The following is a 22,418-nucleotide window of genomic DNA, read 5'->3' on the forward strand; positions in this document are numbered from 1 at the left end:
CAGATCCCACTTCTGACTCTTGGCTGACCGTGTGACCCTAAACATGTCTTGTAACTGTGCTCAGCCTCAGTTTCCTCATCCGTGATAAGAGGATAATAACAACCCCTCCCTCACAGCATTTTTCTGAGATGGATTAAATAATACATGTGAAGCTCTTTGCCAACATTAAAAGCTCCATGTAAATACAAACGATTATTATTAGCTTTATTCTTATTCAGACCCGTTTTAGCACCAGAGTCTACGTACCGTCCAGAATCATGAGAAAATGTTCTGCTGTTTCCTTTGATTATGTTTAGAAACAAGGAGAGAAGAAATAAACTCTCATTTAATAGCTGGATTTGACTCTATGGCCTTTGTTCTACACAAAGGAAGGAAATTAGATTCTCAAAATGCTCCCTTGCTCTCCCTTCCCCCTCTCAAGTTGTTGGATTTTTTTTTTAAACAAAGAAATAAAATAATCAACCCTCTTCTTTCAGGTTCTCAAGACTCAGAGGTCAGCGAAGAACAAAAGAAAGAGAAAATAATGGAACTGAGAAAGAAAGAGAAGCTTCTTCAAGACAAACTTCTGAAGAAAGTAGAGGAGCTCAAAAAGATTTGCCTGCGAGAAGCAGTGAGTGATCTCCACTCCTTGCCTCCTCACGGCTTGTTTTGACACATGGTTCAGTGACATTAATCCTATCTCATTTCCTTCCTGTTTTGTAGGAGCTCACGGGTAAGATGCCAAAGGAGTACCCACTGAATTCAGGAGAAAACCCCCCTCAGGTCAGAAGGCGTGTAGGCACCACATTCAAATTAGATGACAACGTGCTTCCCAGCGAAGAGGTATGCCCCGTGTCTTGGAACGTCTCAATAGCAGTGAAGGGAAAAAAATAGGACTTGTGTTGGCAGGCCCTGGTCGGCTTGTGGCTCATTATTTATACTGATTGCTTTACATTTTGATCTCAGCAGATGAATTGTAGAAAATTGACAGAATTGGATGGACAGTTTCACTTAACCAACAAAACAGGGCCCTGAGATGAAAATGGAGATTCCTCTCTTCCCTGAGCCAATTTTCAGGAGAGGAATTATAGATCTTCTCCCTAAATTGGCCTTATTTTTTCAAGGATAGATTCACACCCTAGCATGGAACCTCATGGAGGTACAGCCTGGCCATAATGTTTGTCCTTCATCCTTGAAGCAGACCGTGACATGGCAAGTGCTACCATGTTAATTAAGCACATGAATTGGATATGAGTGAGGGGGTGCTGCACTAAAAAATGAGTACAGCCTCCAAAGCAAATAAGCCCCCTACCCACCCACATACACATATCCAATCTGTTTGATAAATTAGAAAACAGTGAGGTAAAATAGGAAGTGTCCTGGATTTGGAGTCCAAAGACCTGGGTTTGAATTCTGGGCCACATTCAATGTCCTCTCAATATCCTGATCCAAGGTTATTGTGCTATGAGAGTGAAGGCCCTCTTTTCAGAAAGGTGATCGTGATCATTTCAAGCCACAAAATGAGACATGGACAGCCCATGTGGAAATTTGTTTAATTGACTGAATATTTGTTATGCAGGCATTCTTGGAGGTTCCCCCCACACACACTCTTTCTCCTCTTTTTGTTTTCTTATATTCTTCCTCCAAAAATGCAGAGAAGGCTAGGGTTATTGAGACTGTAACAGAAAGGAAGCACAGACAAGTAGGGCAGCTTTGAAAACTACATAGTTATTATGTACTTAAAAAGAAAAACAAACCAGTTACGTGTTTAATCCATTTTTTTCTCTTTAATTTGGGTAGGAATTTTTTTTTAGGGCAGAAATAATATTTTAAAGAAATTTGGTAGGGGAGGGATAGCTAGGTGCTGCATTTATATAGAGCACAGGCCTAGAATCAGAAGGACCTGAGTTCAAATCCAGCCTCAGAGACTTGTCATTTACTGGGAAAATCCTTTAACCTCAATTGCCTAACCCCAAAAAAAGGAGTTGGGAGGAATCTGGGTTACATTTGGGAGTCTACAGTGAAGTTATGGGTTTTGGAGCAAGTCACGTATGAGCCTCTCAGAAACTCTGCTTCCTCAACTGTGAAATGAGTTAGAGAAACACACCAAAAAAGGTAGGCATATGGTTGCCTTAACTTGATAAATTACAAAAACAATAGCAGTTTACACTGATGCAATACCTTTAAATTTTCAATTTTTTTTTAATGTACGGCATGTTTTTTGATCCTAATAAATCACCACATGTGAGATTGGCAGGCAAGCATTAACTCATATTACAGGTGAGGAAACTGAATTAAAGATGGGAGTTTTCATGCCTTATTCACATAGCTGGTAATTGGTAGACTTGAGACTTGAACCTGGGTGTCTCCCCCCCCCACAAGAATCTAAGCTTCTTGAGGGAGGAGGGACCATTTTGTTTCTGCCCTTCAGGTTTAGGGCTTAGTATAGTTTTGGGTTTGCGCTGAGAGCTTAGGAATGGTTTTGATTGGAATATTACTCAACAGTTGGGAGATGGGATTTGTCCATCTGTCTTCATTAAAGAACTCTCGCAATCCTATAGGATCCTGCCTTACAAGAACTGGAAAGCAATTTTGTCATACAGCAAAAGCTGGTGGAAGCCGCCAAGAAACTTGCCAATGAGCCAGACCTCTGCAAAAACGTGAAAAGAAAACGGAAGCAGGACTATGCAGATGCTGTGAAGAAGCTTCAGGAGATTGAGAATTCCATCAATGAATACCGAATCACATGTGGCAAGAAGCCAAGTCAGAAAGCTACCCTCATCTTACCAGGTATGCACCAAGCACCCCCCCCCCCCAGCTTCTTTGTTTTCAGTCTTCTTTCAACCCCTCTAATCGGACTTTGCACAGTCCTTCCCAAGGGGCCAGTTCACATGGTTGAGGGTGGACGGAAGACTCTGGCAGGCCAAGAGACAATAGATTCAGAAGACTCTCAAGAATGTGGACCAGTTAACTGCAATAAACCTGATTTTCAGGGCCTTGCTATGCCATAATTTTGTCATCATTGGGTGGAATCAGTTTGACTTTGATGGACAAGCCTAGGTTTTAGAGATAGATTCTTGGTTTGTGGGATCATTCTTTTCAGTCAAAGTTTTTATTTCATATAAAAGAAGATGGGGGCAGCCAGGTGGCCATAGTGATAGAGCACCTGCCCTGTCTGAGGCAGGATCTGAGTTCAAATCTGATCTCAGACACTTAAAACTACCTAGCTGTGTGACCTTGGGCAAGTCACTTAACCCCATTACCTTGTTAAAAAAAACCTAAAAAAAGAAAAAAGATGGTTTGCACTGGAGCAGACTTGGAGAGCTACTTTGCAGACATGACCTACTGCTTTCAAAAGTTTTTCATTTCTTTATGAAACCTGTCCCTGAGACCTAGGTAGGGTGGGGCTTTGAACAAATTCCTTCTTTTAGTCACAACCAATTAATCAACCTTGAATACAAAGGTAGCAACACCAACAAGATTTCAGGTACATCCGAGTCCACCCAAGTATATGGTTCCTAAAGCAGAATTATTTATTGCTTTCTGATGACAGGGAATGTGAAAGAATGGAACCTTGCCAGCCTTATTCAACTACAGCAGGAGAGTTTAGGATGGCTTAGCTCCAAATTATATTTTTAAAGGATCTTGGTAAATCAGTCCATGGGGGAGTCACAAATCTTGAGTTTTTATTCCGATCTTTTGTCCTTTTTTGCTTCTATTACTTGATGTAGTTTAGAAATACAGGTGATAGCAATAAGAGAAAGAAAAAGAAATTGAGGGAATTATCAATGGTAAATTAGAAATAAAATAATCACTTTTTTTCTGGGCATATAAGATGCTTTACTTAAAGAACCCTAGAGAATCAATAAAAACACTAATCAAAACATTCCATTCTTAAGAAGATAAATAATTCACCTTGGGTTTGATTTCTATGTTCACTGTTTCATAGGTATCTAGATGGCACAGACCATACATGCACACCTGAACAGGGGAAGGTGCTGCTACTCCTGCAGATTTCAGATAGGCAGGCAGACACTTGGTACAGCAGGTGGCACAAGAGTCTGAGCATAGATTGGCTAGAGGGGATTTTGATGTTTTTGTTATTTTGTTTTAAAGGAAAAAACTGGCTGTCAGACAGCAGACTAGTTTGGCATCATGCCTTTGGGCTCCCAGTGCCTGCCTAATTAAGAACAAAGATTGCATGGAAATAATCATGATGAACATTTAAGGTGCTAGAGGTTCCCTTCATAGTGAAGTTAGGGGAGGTGCTCTTTGCCTTCCCACTTGGTATCTCTTGTCAATCAAACCAATACTCTCAAGAAGCCAACTGCCTCTTCCAGATCTTTTTTTTGTCAATAGAAATCTCATTAGGTGATGCAGTGGGTAGAATGCCAGCCCTGATGGAATGAGGACCAAGTTTGAACTCACAGAATTTGTTTTAGATCATGGTCCTGTCATATCCTAGCTATATGACCTTGGGCAAGTAATTTAACCTCTCTGGGACTCAGTTTTCTCTTCTGTAAAATGTAGAGATTGGATGAGATTAGCTTCTAGGTCCCTTCCAGCTCTAAGTCTGATCTCATGAGCTCCATTTGTCAAACTTTAAAGAAGGAAAACTTGGAGTGCCAAGTGCTAAAAAGACAGTGATGGGAATTCTATTACTTCAGTTTGTAGTGTCTCAATGTTAAGCTTGGTAATAGCTTACATTGGTCTGGAGGGTGTAGGTTTGTACAGTGGATGGCAAGAGAGAATAAAGCTGGAGATTTGATGAAACACTCATACCATATAATTCAAATTTCTTTTGTTATCACTCCCCCCCCCAAAAAAAGAAATCTTCCAGAGAAAACTCAAATAATTATTCTGAATATGTTCATCTGAGTAAAGAAAAAATGTTCTTTTTATAATTCACTAAATACAGAGATTCAATTTTTCTTCACAGAAGATATAATTCCATCTGAAAGCAGTTCTTTATCTGATACGACCACCTATGATGATGGTGAGTTTTTTCTTTTTTACATGGCTTTTATTTTTTAAACTGAAAAAACTAAATGTGTCACCTAATATCACTTTTAAATTATGTTTATTACTGAGATTTAGAAAATTCTGTCTCTAATATTCTTACTCCAAAAGAATATAAGCTACACATTTGAGGGCATTGGGTGTTCTAGTATCTTAGTTAGCTAATGGCTACAATATGAAGATTATGATTTTTCAGAGTCAAAATGTAGCACAAAAAGCAGACTTACTCAAAGAATGGCAACAAATCACATTTTTTGGTATTTCTTGTTTTAGAAAATATGTCACTCAACATATCCCTGAAAGTAGGTAAATATCCAATTGTCATTATTCCCCTTAGGAAACTGAGGCTCAGAGAGGTTGAGTTACCCAAGGGTCATATAACCAATCACCATTTTCAGAATTTGAACCCAGATCTCCTTTAAAGTTCCTTACAGATTGAAAAGTGGTAAAACTGCCCTGGAGTCTGTCGATAAGTAATCATTTATGAAGTGCCGGCTTGGAATTCTAAGAAAGGCAAAAAAAAAGTTGTTGCCCTCAAGAAACTCATAATCTAAAGAGGGAGACCGTATGCAGACAGCTATAGGAGATCAATAGGAAATAATGGACAGAGGGATTGGGAGAAAGTCAATCTTTGTTTTAAAACAAAATAGTGAAATACAGGCCCAAAGGCATGTTGTTTTCCTGGCAGACCTTATAGATGTGTTTGATTTGAAGGACCCTAGAATATCTTCTTGCCCAAAATGTCTCCCTTCAGATTGGGCAGGTGATGAAATTTTTCCTAGCTGGAGTTTCTCTTTTTGTTCCTTTACCTTGGGACCTCTTTCTCAATGAAGACAATCCTGAGAGGGATAGCACAACATTCATTACTTCCCTTGGTTTTTGGTAGCTAAAGCCGCTAGGACCACAAACAGGGGAAAAGAGGGGTGGCATCTGGGCTGATGAGGGAAAAGTGGAGGTTAAAAAGTGAGAAGACCCAGTAAAGTCACCAGAACTGAATCTGGTTCCAGGGTTTAGTTTGCTGGAATGTGACAGTATTTCCTCTTACATGCCTTCACTCCTCACCCATTCCAATGGAGTGAGCACTCTTCTAGGAACTGACCCATTTAGTGATGCAAGAATGGTTCTAGGCTTTGTAGGGGGTGGAGGGAATGCTTTAGTGTCATTTCAACAATAAACATCCTCCCCCCCAAAAAAAAAGCAAAAACCCAACCCTGTCTTGCCTTCTGGAGGATGCTTTTACTTGGAAAGAATGTTTTCTTCACTAGATCATCAAATACATTCCTTTTAGGTTTTACTAAGAAATATTCTCATTTCCAACAGCCAACGACTCCTTCACCCTCCCTGCTCAGCGGTCCAGTTCAGTTCCGCATTCCCCGAGAATTCCTCCACCTAAGTCTCTTGGTTTGGAGAGAATCCACTTCAGGAAGTCTTCCATAAATGAGCAGCTCATAGATGGCAGGCAGTCCAGGTAAGATGTGGGATGCTGATTTGTTTCTGTTGTCAATTCAACAATTTTATATTAGGATTTACCCTGTGGTCAGCACTGCTAGTACCAACATCACTTTTGGATTCCTTTCCATGTTTCACCTTGTTTATCTTCACAACAAATGCTGTGAAAATCCTACCCATTTCACAGATGGAGAAGCTGAGATCCAGTTACAAAGGTTTTATTTGCTGACAGCAATAGGAGTGTTCTAAAGTAATTTTTTTTCAATGGAATTTTATTTTTTTCCATTTTATCAAGCAGTTACTTTTTTTCCTTCCACCTCTACAAGTATGGGGATGGGGAATGGGGGAAGAAAAAGGAAACCCTTATAACAAATATTCATCAACAAGCAAAACAAATTCTCATTTTGGACACATACACAAAAAGTCTTTCTCTCTGTATATTACTCCATTGCTTCTCTGGAAGGAAATAAGTAGGATTCTAAGAGGATATTTCTTAAAGTGTGATTGGCTAATTCCAAATAGAAGAATAAATTTTAAAAAAGTAAAAAGAATAATAGATATTGTCTGAGATTATTACCTGTTATTTTTTTTCTGTAGGGCAAGAACTATTTCAATTTTGTTTATGTTCTCACCACTTCTAAGAAATTTCTTATTACATTGTCCATTATAGAAAGCCAAGTAAAGACATCTTCCTGGCTCTGTCCCAGATGAGCTATGTGGTTTAATCTCCTTTTTTCTTCATCTGTAAAATTCTGACTATAGCATGCCTGGACTTGGAGTCAGCAAAAACCAGGATTTCAAATCCCACCTCAGTTATTAATTCATTCATTTAACTTGTTCTTTCAAATCTCAGTTCCTTTATATATATATATATATATTTATATATATATATATATATATATATATATATATATATATATATAAAATCTTTCACTATTCAAAGAAACATATCCTGGGGACATCAGAATCCTCTTTTTAATTCTCAAAGTGAACTCTTTGTGAAGCACTTTGTAACTCTTTTTGTGTCTTTTGACCAGAACCTCTTTTTTTTTGGCAAGGCAATGGAGTTAAGTGACTTGGCCAAGGTCACACAGCTAGATAATTATTTTTTTTTAGATTTTTTAAGGCAATGGGGTTAAGTAGCTTGCCCAAGGTCACACGGTTAGGTAATTATTAAGTGTCTGAGGCCGGGTTTGAACTCAGGTACTCCTGACTCCAGGGCCAGTGCTCTATCCACTGTGCCACCTAGCCTCCCACAGCTAGGTAATTATTAAGCCTCTGAAGTTGGATTTGAACTCAGTTCCTCCTGACTCCAGGACCAGGACCAGTGCTCTACTGCATAATCTAGCTTCCCCGAAGACCAGAATCTTAAAGATTTCTTTCCTTTTTCACCACTTCAGATCATGGATGTGTTACAGAGTTATCTAAGAATGAAGTGATTTTTCCCAGGGAAACAAACCTAGAACTGGGATTTGAACTCGGGTCTTTCAGACTCCCAAGTCTAATATGTTCTTGGCTGTTTTTCTGTGACTGTCTTGTAAATATAAAGTGTAACATATATATGTAGGCTATTTTATTGTTCTTTAATATTCCTTTAGCCACCTACAGATTAAAAAAATGAGATGCCTTTTTTTTTTTAGCATTCTTTTATTTCCTTTGGACCTGATAGGTAAAGTAATAGTTGCTGATTGGTTTAACAAAGATATTTCAAAGCCAACCACTAACTGGATTCTCTTCTTTTTCCCCTAGGGAAATATTGTCAACACACAGCAGTCCCTATAGGACTCTGGAGAGGCGTCCCCAGGGGGGCAGAAGCATGCCAACCACCCCCGTTCTCACCCGAAATGCTTATAGCAGTAGCCATTTAGAGTAAGAGTTAAATATTGTTTGGTTTTGGGTTTTATTTGAAAGGGGGCAAAAGGACTTGTCTTATTTAAACCACATCTTTAAATATATTAAAAAAATGAGGATTGACATTGTTCTGTTTTGATCCGTATTCATGGATCGACTTTTTTAAGATGATGTTTTATATCCTTTGGTATAAGGAATGCCATCAAATTTTTCCAGTGGAATATTGAACATTTTGTATGTCTGTTAGTTTTTATTACCACCAGATAGCATAGCATTTTCCAGAAGAAACGGAAAACCAGACCAAAAGCAGATTGGAAGTTTATAGCCTCACTCCTTAATCTTTGACCCAAAAAGAGATCCCAAATGGCAGTTGGATTTTTTTTTCATGCTCTTGGAAAGGTTGCAGATCATCAGCTGAACTTCCCCATTCCTAGAGAAACAATTTGGATTATATATTTTCAGGAGCCTGACCTTTTTTTCTAAAGTTCCACCTCTCAGAGGCCATCGATAATAGTTGGCCTTTGCTTAATTTGGAATCAAGAATTTGGGGTTCAGATGTTGCCACTTTCCCCTCTAAAAATGAGACAGTTGCTCCAGATGACCCTACATTAACCCTACATGACCCTGTGTCACCCTCAGTCTATTTCTGTGATCCTAATTTAATTATTTTAGCTTTGGGAATGGAGTAATAATTTTTAAAATATCAATGTTATTAAAATCATAAAGTATATGAATCCTCTTTGAAGCTATAGTTTATTACTTGTGATAATATAAAAGAATAAGATTATGAAAATTGAATGATTATTTCAAGAATTAAAAAAAACATAGAACATTGAAACTCCAGACAAGGGATTCAATAAATCTTTCAGTGTCATTTTTTGAAGCAAAAATAATTTTCTTTTTTAAAATTTTTTAATTTTTAAAGATTGTATTTATTTTGAGTTTTACAATTTTTCCCTTAATCTTAGTACCCCCCCACACACACAGAAGGCAATTTGCCAGTCTTTACATTGTTTCCATGGTATACATTGATCCAAATTGAATGTGATGAGAGAGAAATCATATCCTTAAGGAAGAAACAAAGTATAAGAGATAGCAAGATCAGGTAATAAGATATCAGGTTTTTTTCTAAATTAAAGGTAATAGTCCTTGGTCTTTGTTCAAACTCCATAGAGTTTGGATACAGATGGTATTCTCCATTGCAGACAGCCCCAAATTGTCCCTGATTGTTGCACTGATGGAATGAGCGAGTCCATCAAGGTTGACCATCACCCCCATGTTGCTGTTAGGGTGTACAGTGTTTTTCTGGTTCTGCTCATCTCACTCAGCATCAGTTCATGCAACTCCCTCCAGGCTTCCCCGAATCCCCGTCCCTCCTGGTTTCTAATAGAATCAGTGTTCCATGCAAGTATAATTTTCCTCTCTCCCAGGCCGGACTCTTCCCCACAACACTGCAGGCAGCGGAGTGGAAGTCTGGAGTCGCAGACCCATCTGCTCTCTGAACTTGACGGTGACAAGCCATTCTTTTCCCTTTCCAAATCCCAAAGAAGCAGCAGCACAGAAATCCTGGACGATGGCTCCTCCTACACCAGCCAGTCGAGCACGGAATACTACTGTGTCACCCCCAGTGCGGGCCCCTACTACACCACCCAGACTCTGGACACCCGCTCCCGGGGCCGCCGGAGATCCAAGAAGCACCATGTGTCCACGTCCAACTCCGGGAGCATGCCCAACCTGGCCCCCAAAGACATGAGAAATGGAGGCTATCCCAAGAGTCAGGAGCAGCCTTCTTGCAGCTACATTTTTTCGGGGTACCCCCCGTACGCCGACTGTGACCTTTATTATAGCGGGGGCTATGTGTATGAGAATGACACGGAGGGGCAGTATACCGTCAACCCTTCCTATCGCTCATCTGCCCACTATGGATATGACAGGCACAAGGAGTACCGGTCCTACCACGAAGATGAGATGGACCGGGTGCCCCACAACCCCTATGCCACCCTGCGCCTGCCGAGGAAGGGACCCGTAAAGTCGGAGCACATCACCCAAAACATCCACAAGGCCTTAGTCAAAGAGCATCTCCGGGGCTGGTACCAGCGAGCCTCCGGACACAAGGACTTGGGTCACGGCTTGCCGGCCAGCTTTGATTCGGACCGAGGCTCCCAGAGGAGTCTGGGGTACTCTGCCCTGCAGGTGCCCTGCTCCCCGAGCAGCCGAGCTTCTTCCTATACTTCAGGTAAGAGAGCAATTTTATTTTTAAATGAACAGATTAGGCACCATTGATGGGAAGCCGGACAGTGCAGAACTGGTCACCTGCCGCTTAGTCCCAGCCTGGAGGCTTCTCATGGGGTCACAGCTAGCTAAATACATCTAATCCCAATTAAAAACTCATCTTCTATAGGAAGCCCTTCTAATCTCTCCTAATCCAATGCCTTCCTTCTGTTACTGATTTCCCACTTAGCCTGTAGTTAGATTGTACTGTTTATTTGTTGCCTCTCCAATAAGATTGTATGAAGAAGGGACTGCTTTGTTTGTTTTTTTGTTTTTGAAATTTCCACATCATGGAGATGAATAGGCTTGGATCAATTGGTCTCTATAATCTTGTGGGTCTGGCACAACTGAATCTTAATTCATTTAAATACATAGTTGAGAAGCCTGTTCAGGGCAAAAACTGCTGGTGTTTATTTGGTTCATGCTATGGCCAAGATGGCACTGTCCTTCAAGTTGAGGCCAGGAAGACAAAGGATGAAGAAAATCTTCCCTGTCTTTAAGAATCTTAAATTCTGATGGAGAATAGACAACATATCTTATGAATAAATGCAGATAATTAAGATACAATATTACTCCACACAGGCACACAGTTGAGTAAATTAAAGAGGGAGAGCGCACTGGTGTGATTGGGACATGACTGAAACAACTGAACAACAAACCACCCAGGAAAAAATGTTCTTAACTTTTATATCTTGGATCTCTAGTGAAGTCGATGGACCCCTTTCTCAGAGTGATATGTATAGGATTATAAAGGAAATCTATCATATTGAAAAAAGAATTATCAAAATATTTTAAAGACTAGACCCCAGGTTAAGAGCCCCTATCTTAGGAACAATAGCAAGGGTTTTGAACAGAAATGCAATACTATTTGCAGCTATTTGGGAGGTGACTTGGTGAAAAAGATGAGACAGAAAACAATTCGGATAGACTATGGCAATGGTCCTGGGATAGACTTGCTATGAGGCCTGCACTAAGATGGCGGCTGGGCAAGTGGAGGGAAGAGGACTGCAGATGGTACCAAAGTGGCAGAGGAGAAATCTAGGGCATTTGGTAGCTTTGTATTCTTCAGGCCTGGCAGAGGGTCTGACATATACCAAGGGCTTAATAAATGCTTATTAATTAAATTGAATTGCATGGAAAATGAATTGAAAGAACAATTGACATCATGTCAATTCATTGCTATGAATTTGAAATGAAAAATCAAAATGCCATTTCTTTTCCTTTAAGACGAGGGACCTAATGTCCATGAACTCAGGAGATTTGTAACCCTTGATAATTACTTATTATTTATTTATTTATACTATATGCACTAATATTAAATTCAAATTTAGAATTTCTTTAAATTATTTAAGAACACTATTTGGAGACAATCACAGGCTTCGTCAGACTGCCCAAAGGATCCACAGCAACCAAAAATTGGTCCAGAACCCCAATTTTATTTTATTTTTCTTTTAAAAAATTATCAATTTAATATTTTATTTTCCCTAGTTACATGTAAAAATAATTTTAGATATTTGTTTTTAAAACTTTTGAGTTCCAAATTTTGTCCCTTCTTCCCATCCCACCACACCCCCTTTGAAAAAGCAAGCAATTTGATATAGGTTATAAATGTGTAGTCACGCAGAACATTTCCATAATAGTCATGTTGTTAAAGAAAACTTAGACCTCCACCCAAAAAAAAAGAAATCTCAAGAAAAATAAAGTTTAAAAAAACTATGCTTCAATCTGTATCAGGACACTACCAGCTCTTTTTCTTCATCCTAAGTCCTTCAGATCATTGTATTGCTGAGAAAAGCTAAGTTATTCACTGCTGATCATCTTAATATTGTTGTTACCTTGTACACAGTACATTTCACTTACATTCATGTAAGTTTTTCCAGGTTTTTCTGAGAGCATCCTGCTCATTATTTCTTATAGCAGAATAGCATTCCACCATAATCACATGCCATCATTTGCAGAACCCTGATTTGAAGAGAATAAAAAGGCAGTTAAAGTGTACCATTTTTCAAGTAAAGATAATGAAATGTGTATCATTAGTTCCCAGTTATTTGGGTGTTTATTAGTCATACAGTTTAATGGCTGACCTTGGCTGATCTTTGTGAGAGCTTTCGTCAGACCCTTGGGGTCATTAGTACTGTTTCCATTGCCTTCCCTAAAGGTATTTGGTCTCTCCACCTTAGAAACCAGTCAGTCAACCTCTGCTGTTTATTAGATACCTCCTAGGCACCAGACACTGGGCTTGCTGCTGAGGATACAGGGATAGAAATAAAAGTCTCTGCCCTGGAGGAGTTTCCATTCTGTATGCAGACCCTGATAAAGGGGATTCATCTTTTAAAAACATTTATACACCAGCAGAATGAATGAATGAATGAATGAATGAATGAATGAATGAATGAATGAAAAGACCAAGCACTATAGTAGACTTTGGTGATGAAAAATAGAAAAACAAAATAGCTGAGGTGGGCACATTCTAATTAGAGGGCACAACTGCTTTTGCTGATTGGTGTTTCTCCATCTCACCAGAAGGATTGTTGTTGGGGACTCCTTAATCATCAAAACTGCTGTAAATGGCCATATTCAGCTGAGGGTGTGAGAAACTGGAGGGTCAAGAGTCAGCATTGGGTAGGGCACACCTGGGAGAAGTTGGCATCCAGCTGGAAGGAGGGAAGGTAGTGTTGATAAAAAGGTTGGGATTCTCAGAGATAGTGAGAGAGGAGACATCCCAAGCCATGAAGGAGAGCTAATCTATGGCAAAACGTGGAGATGGGAGATGAAACATTGTGTGTGAAGAACATTAAGCAGAAACATTCTTATCCTTTCATTTTTCAGTCACGTCAGACTCTTCATGACCCCATTTGGGGTTTTCTTGCAGAGACACTTGAGTGGGTTGTCATTCCCTTCTCTAGTTCATTTTATAAATAAGGAAACTGAGGCAAACAGGGTTAAATGACTTGCCCAGGGTCACACAGCTAATGTCTGAGGATGTCTTCAAATTCCATGAAGAGTCTTCCACCACTCTCTGCACTAGGAAGCCACCTAGTTGCCCAATTATTATTCATAACCTTTCATTACCTACAAAAGGAGATCAGCAATCATCCGCCTCATCTAACTCTTTCATTTTACAGTTGAAGAAATAGGCCCAGGCAGAGTAATGGCCCAGTTGGGGGTCTTGAAGTCAAATAGTTCTCCTAAGATTGAAAGAACTTTTCAGGACAAAGGAAATATCTTTCCATCATCTAAACACCTCCTTCTCAACAGTCAGAGCTGCAAAACTCTTCCAAGACATGTCAGTCCCATTTTGAGATATATTTAGAGTAATCATTAGTGATATTATATTTAGAGTAGTCATTAGTAATATTAGAGTATTCAATCAACTGTTCCAGAACTAAGTACTGGAACAGTACAAAGAAACAGCCCCTGTCTTTGAAGAGCTTCCAGTCTAATAGAAAAGACAACATGAAAACACGTACATTCAAGAAAAATTCTGTGCGTCGGAAGGTAATTTAAGAAGGAAGAGACTGGAAAACACGAGACCAGAGTAAGATGACTGTGTAGTGTTAATGTTGATCAGTGTCGGGCTAATCCCCAAGTTGAGGAGTCAGCAGGTTCATATTGGACAGGGGGGGAAAACTGGTTTGGTAGATAGTCTAATAACTATCCCTGAAGCCTAGGGTTACTTCAAGCCCTCAGGTTATTTCTCATTCCAATTTACTCTCTGTTGAAATGAATCTTTTCTGATCCCCTCCCTACTCAGCCACTTGGAGTAGATAGGAAGCAGCCTATAAAATTCAGAAAATGTCAAATTTCTTCAATGACATATTATTGCTTTGGGGGTGGCAACCACTTCACATAGTGATTCTCTTAAGGGAAATGAATCAGAGGGTCTCTTATGCATTTATCCTTCTCTGATCAATTGAATGAGGCAAGAAGAAAATGTCATCATTCTATTTATTGATGAAGAAGTGGTACATTCTATTTTTTTTAAAGAAAGAGTTTATTTATTTTGAGTTTTACAATTTTTCCCCCATTCTTGCTTCCCTCCCCCCACCCCCTACAGAAGGCATTCTGTTAGTGTTTACATTGGTTCCATGTTATACATTGCTCTCAGTTGAATGTGATGACAGAGAAATCATATCCTTAAGGAAGAAAAATATGAGATAGTAAAATTACATAATAATCTAATGCTTTTTTTCCCTAATTTGATGGTAATAGTCTTTGGTCTTTGTTCAAAGTTCATAATTCTTTTTCTGGATACAGATGGTATTTTCCATTGCAGATGGTTCAAAATTATTCCTGCTGGTACATTCTATTTTTTATGGGGTTTTTTTTGTTTGTTTTTGCAAGGCATCGGGGTCAAATGACTTGCCCAAAGTCAAACAGCTAAGTAATAACTAAGTGTCTGAATCCAGATTTGAACTCAGGTATTCCTGTACTCCTTTCCACAGTATCATCTAACTGCCCCAGTGTGATACATTCTACCACCACCCATTCTTGAGTGGGCAGTCTCTTCCACCGTGTAAGATACCTGCGATTTAAACTTTGGGAGGTAATCCATTCTGTGGTGTAACCTCCTCTGCCAGCACCCCATTCTGATCAGTGCAAGTAATTGAGAATTGGATCCAGGTGCCTTCAGGAAAAAGTTCAGATACTTGCCATTTCTTGACAACTTTGCTGACTCAAGTAATTTTCATATTTCTTTTTGTTTATTCTAGTGTCTTCCACCACTCCGTCTGGGAACTGGAGAACACAGATAACATTAGGTCTGACTGATTCCCTCTCACACTCTTCTTACACCAGCTGCTATGGCAATGTCTACAGTCCTTTGCCACCTTCAAGCAGGTGAGAATAGTCAAATAGTTTCTTTAAACCTCAGGGTGACCTTCCCCAAAACTGAAGATATTCTTAACTTATTTTTTTATTTTTTATTTTTTTAGGTTTTTGCAAGGCAATGGGGTTAAGTGGCTTGCCCAAGGCCACACAGCTAGGTAAATTATTAAGTGTCTCAAGTCAGATTTGAACCTCAGGTACTCCTGACTCCAGGCCAGTACTCTATCCACTGTGCCACCTAACCACCCCTATTCTTAACTTTTTAAAAGAGATTTTCAGGATCTATTAGTAGTATTCTACAGCATGCTGAATGTTTGGCTCTGTCAATACAGGATAATATTATACCTATTGAGTTACAGGGTTTATTCTTTACCTAGCCCTGCCCCACAGTTGCTTGTGTTTTGTAGTGTAATTATAATCAATGTTCATTTAATACTTAATTTGCAAAGCTCTTTGCACACAGGATCTCCTATGAACCTCATAAGAACCCCCTGGAGTAGGTACTACTATTTCTTTTGTGCTCTATACCTGTGCTTTCATTAGTAGGCTTCCAGTATTTTCTACCCATTATCCTATAACTTATCCTTTCAGAGGATATTTTACATCATTGAGAAGTTAAGTAACTTTCCCATGATCAAAGCTACCCAGTAAGAGGTAGGCCTCAAAAACTCAAGGTGGTTGTTGGGGTTTTTTTAAACTTTTAACTTTTCATTTTAAAATGCTGAGTCCAACAAACACCAACCAAAATAACCATTCCTATATGCAAAACAGAACAGAGGGATTAAATGAACATTTTAAAATTAAATTACCTTTGCAAGCCTTAAAGTGTTGCTTATTATCAACAAATTAAAAATAGAGGAAATTAGAGCAATGTATTAAAAGTCAATTGCAAACATCTCAATACCAAAGAAGTCCTTTTCTTGCCAGAATTCCTATTGGACAGTTGGGGAGCTTAATTTCAAACAAATGCTAGTGTTTATTTCTGTCCTGAACCTGCTTCCTCTAAGAAGTGACAGAAGTGACCAGTTGTCAATCCACTTTAAAGCCAGACTTTCATAAGCCTTCTGAGAAACACAAAAGTCACAAAGGCAGTTGATTGTTTTTTCATTATCCAGTGGAGCTTGTGACTTTACTGACACAGAGAAGTCTCAGTGAAGAGACTCTCCCATAGAGGAAGTGCCTCAACAACTTATGGTCTTAGACCCACTCCATCTACACCAATGTCTTCACAGAGTGAAGGGGGAACTTAGGGAATTTCAGTGGATTTTATGAAATCTATAGACTCTATAGAATTCGATGGAATCAAACCTAAAAGAATTTTTATCGTCATAGCAGTGTCAACAATTCTCATCCTCAAATATGGGACCAGTTATCTCAACTTAAATTAGAATTTTAATGAAAATGTATCTCAGAGAAAGTCAGATAGTTTAGACAGCTACAAGTGATGCTTCAAACAGAGTAGGAGTAAAAACCACCACCCTGAACTTGGGCCCAGAATTTAAGCTTCTTTTTTTCTCCCCTAAGGGAAGGGTGTTCTAAACAGGTTGGATTGTATTTTCACAAATACTTTTCATATTTATGGGATGTCTTACTTATCATCTAAGACATTTCTAACCTCTTAGACACAAGTTTTATCAGAGCCAGGAAATATTTTTTTTTTCTGAGAGAACCTGTTCCTTCAAGATTGTTAAATATAATTTAGCCTGCCCAAGATGCCCTGATAAAGGAGGTGGAACTTTTGAAAAGAAGCATGATTAACTGGAAATTAGAAGCTATTGCCAGGATCCTTACTGATTTGTTATAGTTACAGATCTACATGCATTACTAAGACCATTCGATTTGCCATAATTCTCACGATCTGAGAGGATCTGTGGGACAATATGATAAAGGAGGTTCTTGAGACGATCACCCTTTGAAAGACCGATGGTTGTAAACATGCGAAATTTTCCCAGTCACAGTCAGAATTTCAAATTAAGAAAGGCAACATTTTCCCAGAAGAAAGATAAGGACCCTCGCTAGAACTGCTCAGCTGAATAAACTTTTTCATGATTTCACATGCTAAGAGAAGTGTTTGAAAATCTCACTGCCAAATCTGCACCTAGTTCAGTAAATTGAGTACATCATCCTTTGGAGATCAAGGCTATTCCGATTCTCCACTGGATTTGTGATATCATCCGTGGTATAGCAGTCTGTCAATGTGGATTATATCTCAGTTACATCTTTTGATATTCTTGGGACAGAGAGACATGAAGGAAGACATGGACATTTTTCTCCGAGCTAGAAATGGCTTATCTGGCTTAATGATACATATAAAATTAAAATTCTGGAAGATTGGTACCAAGACACAGAGTACAGCATTCATTTGGGTTTTCTTGGGTATTACCTGTGTGACCTTGGACAAACCACTGAACCTGGACTCGATTTTCCTCATCTGTTAACACTGCCTCTTAAGTCAGTGACCTTCTATTGTACTATTGTCCAGTTCCTAGCCCTGTGGGCGTAAGTTGGTGGTGTTTTTCTTCTCCCTTCAAGTGACTCTTCTTTCATTTCCTATTTTCCATTTCCCTTTCTCTCTGTCCAACACCACCTGTCACTAGGCAGAACAAAGGGCTTCTGTCCAGGCGAATGGTTGTATCTGCAGAAATGAACTCATTTTTAAATTCTCTTATGCTCAGTATAGCCAGTGGTAGTAAGTATAGCATTTTCCATTTGTGTGCATTGCTTCATGCGTAATAGATCTATTGCTCTTGATAATAAATAGTGTGTGAAATTGGGGACTGGCTGTTTGTGTGTGGTTGGGGTTTTTTTTTAATGTCCAGGAAAACATCCAACAAGTAGCATATTTTCCCCTCGGTGTGCTTCAGAAAAGTTTTTCTCTCCTTGTTTCTAAGGTGTGGAAATGTAAAGCAAATTTTTGCTACTAATTCCCTAACTTTCTAATATTTTTGTGTCATTGTAAAGGTTTACCTTGTTGGAATGCATCATGGTGGGATGGTCTTATTCTGATAATTTCAACTATCTGGAGTTTTCTATTTAATTAAGTATGGCTTGTTAAGAGATTCTTATTAGAGGTATGCCAAAGCTTAAAAGGGAGATGGGGAAGAACCTGCATCTTGTCCTGGATATGAACCCATAACTTTGTAACACCCGTTGAATTTTAAAATGTTATTTCTACTAATTATTTTTGGTTTTTCTACTAATTCTCCTTATTGTTTCTCTGTACTTTAAAAGTACACATAGAGATGATTCTGGGGTAGTGACTTGTTCCACATTTATTTTATAGACAGTACCCCGAGACCAGTCAATTGGACAGTACAGATGGGAGCCGGTTGGAAAACGACATGGACAGTAACGAACAGAGACTCTACTGGCACGAGGATTCCAAGCCTGGAACATTAGTCTGAACTGCCACCGCCTTGACTGCTTTGTTCAAGCTCTGCATTCTAACCCCAGTGTGCCTTGCCCAGTGTGCTGTTCTTCTGAAAAGAAATCTTCTTCAGAGATTCCCCAAATGTCAAAAGCTGAACAAGAGTCTTCAGAGCCTACAGACACATGATTTTTAAAAATGTTTTCTTTTAAAGAGAAACAACCACCACCATCACCAGAAAACCCTAAACTTGTTTCCAAGTGGTTGGTGTTACCATGGCCTGGGCCGTGGTTTGGTGGTGTCTTTTGTTGCATTTTTTTAACTCAAATTTGAACACTTGGTTGAAGTATTTATGTTGAGGAGCACTTTTTAGGTGTTGTAGGCTAAACTGCAGATCAAAGTGGGGGGGTCTTTTCAAGAGAAAGCAGGAGTTTTCAGAGCACAATTCAGATGGATAAAACGAAGAAAAACAACACTTGAAATATTTCTTCAGGCATGAGCTCACAATGACAAATGTATGGATTCATGAGTTCATGAAACATCCCATACAGACATGTGAGGACTGGCAGATTTTAGACAGTATTGGAAAATTTACTTGAAGGAAGACTGGATTTAATGGAGGTCTGAATGGGTTTCAATCTTTTTAGGGGGATGTACAATGACGTTTTTTGTAAGCACCATGAAGTGGATTCTGGGATGGGGGTGACAGATGGGGGAGGGATGTCCAAGCGAGGCTTGGGAGCTGTTTTCACAGTTTCAAATATGACTCTTTCTTCATGGTAGCAGGATTGGGAGATGAAGCAATATGCCGAATTATTTACAAATGTGCTTTGTGCATTTCCAAAGGTACCATTTCACTGTGCCGACGAGCTCATTTTGTCTCGCCGAGCTGCATGGAAAACGACTGTTTGATTGGTAACGATTCCATTGAGCTGTCGTTCTTCATGGCCACTGGGCTGGGGATTGCTTCCATTGTCATAAAGTTCTGAAGAGAACACACTGTGATGGCCAGTATTTTAAGGTGATGCAAAAAAAAAGAAAAAGAAAGAAAACCCAACACCCAGAACAACTGTGCCTTACAATTTGTGGGCATTAGGATTGAGCACCCTTGTTGGAGTACTAGGTGAACATATAGTCACCAAGTAATTTCAATAAAAGTGCTCCCAAAAAATACCAATAAAAATGAGGTCCATGATGCAGTTGATTGAATTATGAGGCTAAAAGCTACCTCGTATTTTCTTTGGAGGAACAAATAGAGTCAGTGCAGGATTTTTCAGAAGTAACTCGCTTTCCTTGTTTGTATAAAAGGATTCTCATTTCTCATCTGTACTGTGCTTCAGAATCCCATCAAAGGTGCTCTGGTGTTTTTTTTTTCCTTCTTTTTATACAGATGATTGATTAGTAACTCCTTGTGTATATTGTGAATAGAAAAGTTTCTGATCAACTTTTTTGAACATTTTTTACCTATATCCCAAAGCATGTAATATATACATAAAGATGGATTTGTTAAACTGGTCCTTAGTCATTTGTATCATTAGAAATGAAGTTTTGTTTTTGGGCGGGAGTGGAGAATTAAAAGATAAAAATTAACGTAATTCCTCTTTTGCATATTTGTAAAACCCATTAGAAAAAGAAATGCCCTTTTGCATATCTTTTTTCCTATTTTTGACTTTGAAGACCTATTATTTTTACATAGGTCAATAAACTGAAAGTGTACTACTGAAAATGTCGAAGTATTTATCCCTTTTGGATCAGAGATCTTAAGTCCTTGTTTCAAGTCAGCATCCCAGGACAGATATCCCCACTTCAGACATAGGACCTCTGTGACCCTGGACAAATTTTTTTAACCTCTCTGCCTTAGTTTCCTGCAAGATGAAAAAATTAAATCAAAGTCCCTTCCAGTTCTAGATTGAAGAATCCATGGTGGCTTTTGAATCCTTGATCTGGGGAATTTTATATTCGCTGTGGGACCAAGTGATTGTCGTTAGTATGACCCATGACAAAGACAGAAATCTAATGGGATCTGAAACTCGGTGAGAGGTAATATAGAATAGTGGAGAGAGAGCCAGTCTTGGAACTGGGAAGAAATCCAACGCTTCCCAGCTTTGTGACCATGGACAGTTCTCTTGACCTTTCTTTCCTTTAGGCAGCTCCCTAAGACTAAATGGAAGAGGAGAGTCTGGCTTACAAAGGGTAACTCCTTATAAAGGGAGAGTTTTCTATATGAAGGATGGTCCAATTCCTTTCCCTATACTTGTGGGGGGAGGGCAAAAAAACTGGGAAAAGATGTTGAGAGACATATGACCAGGACAGTAGTTAGCACTGGGTGGAAGGGACTCTGGCCAGCATGCTGAAGAGTGTTAAGGTACACACGTATTTCTTCCTCTACCACCACTTCTCCCCCCCCCCCCCGCCCCATCCCAACTTCTTAAGGAGTAGAGTAAAAGTCTGATTCTGTAGGAAAATATGAATGTGCGGATTGCCCCAAGAAAGAACCATCCTTTGGGAATACCTGTCAGTAGCATCCTGCCCAAGCTTTGGTCTGTATCTGATACTCTTCTACAGATAACTGTCTTTCATGAAAGCAGCATGTTTTGAATTTTTAAATCCTAGCATAAGAGTTCCAAGGGAACTGATGAACTATCAATCCAACAGCTTCATTTTTACACATGAGAAAACTGAGACTTGGAGGTTATGTGACTTCCCTAGGGTAACAGCCCATAACATGTAATGTCTGAAGCAAGATTTGAACCCATCTAATATCCAACATTATTCTGTTGCTCAGTAAGTACGAGCATGTCTTATCATGAGAATAGACTAAAGAATTGGTCCCCTATGGAAGCTTGACCATAGAATTGGAAGCACAGAATAACTGCTTAGTAATTTTGCTGTCTTCTAAAAAAGAGATGGGGTTAGATCACATTTTTGTTCATTTATTATGAATTTTTATTATTACCAATTATTGAAATACCAGAAGACAAAGATGGTATCGAAAGCCTCAGTTTCTTAACTTGTAAATTGGGAGAACTGCATTAGATGATCCCAAGATTTCTTCATATTAGAGTTAGAATCCTTTCATTTAGCCCTCTGTTCACAAGATATCCTGCTCTCTGAGAAGACTCATTCCAGCAATATCTAAATTCATTGAATAAGTACCAGCTACTAATGAAGATCATAAATCTTATTTTTGTTATGAGGATAACAACATTTTTGTATTTACAAATGAGGGCAGTGCAGGTAATTTGCTACACCCAACCCAATACTTGTTATTGAAGATAGGAATAATTTAAATGTGGCAAGTTGGAGTTGAGGAATGAGAGGAGAGAAGGAGAGGGGTGGAGCAGTGAGAATGAGGGAGGAAATGGGGGAGAGGGGGAAAGGGAGGGCATGGGGTTGTCTAAAAAGCATTCCACTCAGAGACATGAATACTTAAATATAATAATTGTATAATAATATAATTGTAAAGCTTAGTATCTGGCACCTACTAAACACCATATAAATGTTAGCTATGATTAAAGGACCAGTAATTTGGTTGGTGTGGGTACCTCCCTCTACTCTTATAGATCACCACCCCTCTATCATTTCAGGGTTGGCCTTTGAGGGTTGCTGTGGTGGCAGTGGAGTGCTGGCACTGACAAGGGATAGGCAGCCTTCA

General features: G+C 39.1%; 1 protein-coding gene across 7 annotated transcripts in view; it reads left to right on the forward strand.

Annotated features, from left to right (window-relative positions):
* The window catches only part of FRMD4B (FERM domain containing 4B), a 349,156-nt gene extending 328,031 nt beyond the window's left edge, over positions 1–21,125 (forward strand). For all 7 annotated transcript variants that reach the window (XM_074198763.1, XM_074198761.1, XM_074198757.1 and 4 more), the window contains 9 exons: positions 477–610; positions 703–822; positions 2,541–2,769; positions 4,919–4,975; positions 6,319–6,466; positions 8,197–8,316; positions 9,729–10,534; positions 15,282–15,408; positions 18,680–21,125. In XM_074198763.1, the coding sequence (XP_074054864.1) occupies positions 477–610; positions 703–822; positions 2,541–2,769; positions 4,919–4,975; positions 6,319–6,466; positions 8,197–8,316; positions 9,729–10,534; positions 15,282–15,408; positions 18,680–18,800 (1,862 nt within the window). In that variant the 3' untranslated portion in view covers positions 18,801–21,125. The remainder of the gene's footprint in view (positions 1–476; positions 611–702; positions 823–2,540; positions 2,770–4,918; positions 4,976–6,318; positions 6,467–8,196; positions 8,317–9,728; positions 10,535–15,281; positions 15,409–18,679) is intronic.
* Positions 21,126–22,418: the final 1,293 nt, after the last annotated feature.

Source organism: Macrotis lagotis, chromosome 8 (genome assembly GCF_037893015.1).
Source record: "Macrotis lagotis isolate mMagLag1 chromosome 8, bilby.v1.9.chrom.fasta, whole genome shotgun sequence".
Lineage (NCBI taxonomy): Eukaryota > Metazoa > Chordata > Mammalia > Peramelemorphia > Peramelidae > Macrotis > Macrotis lagotis.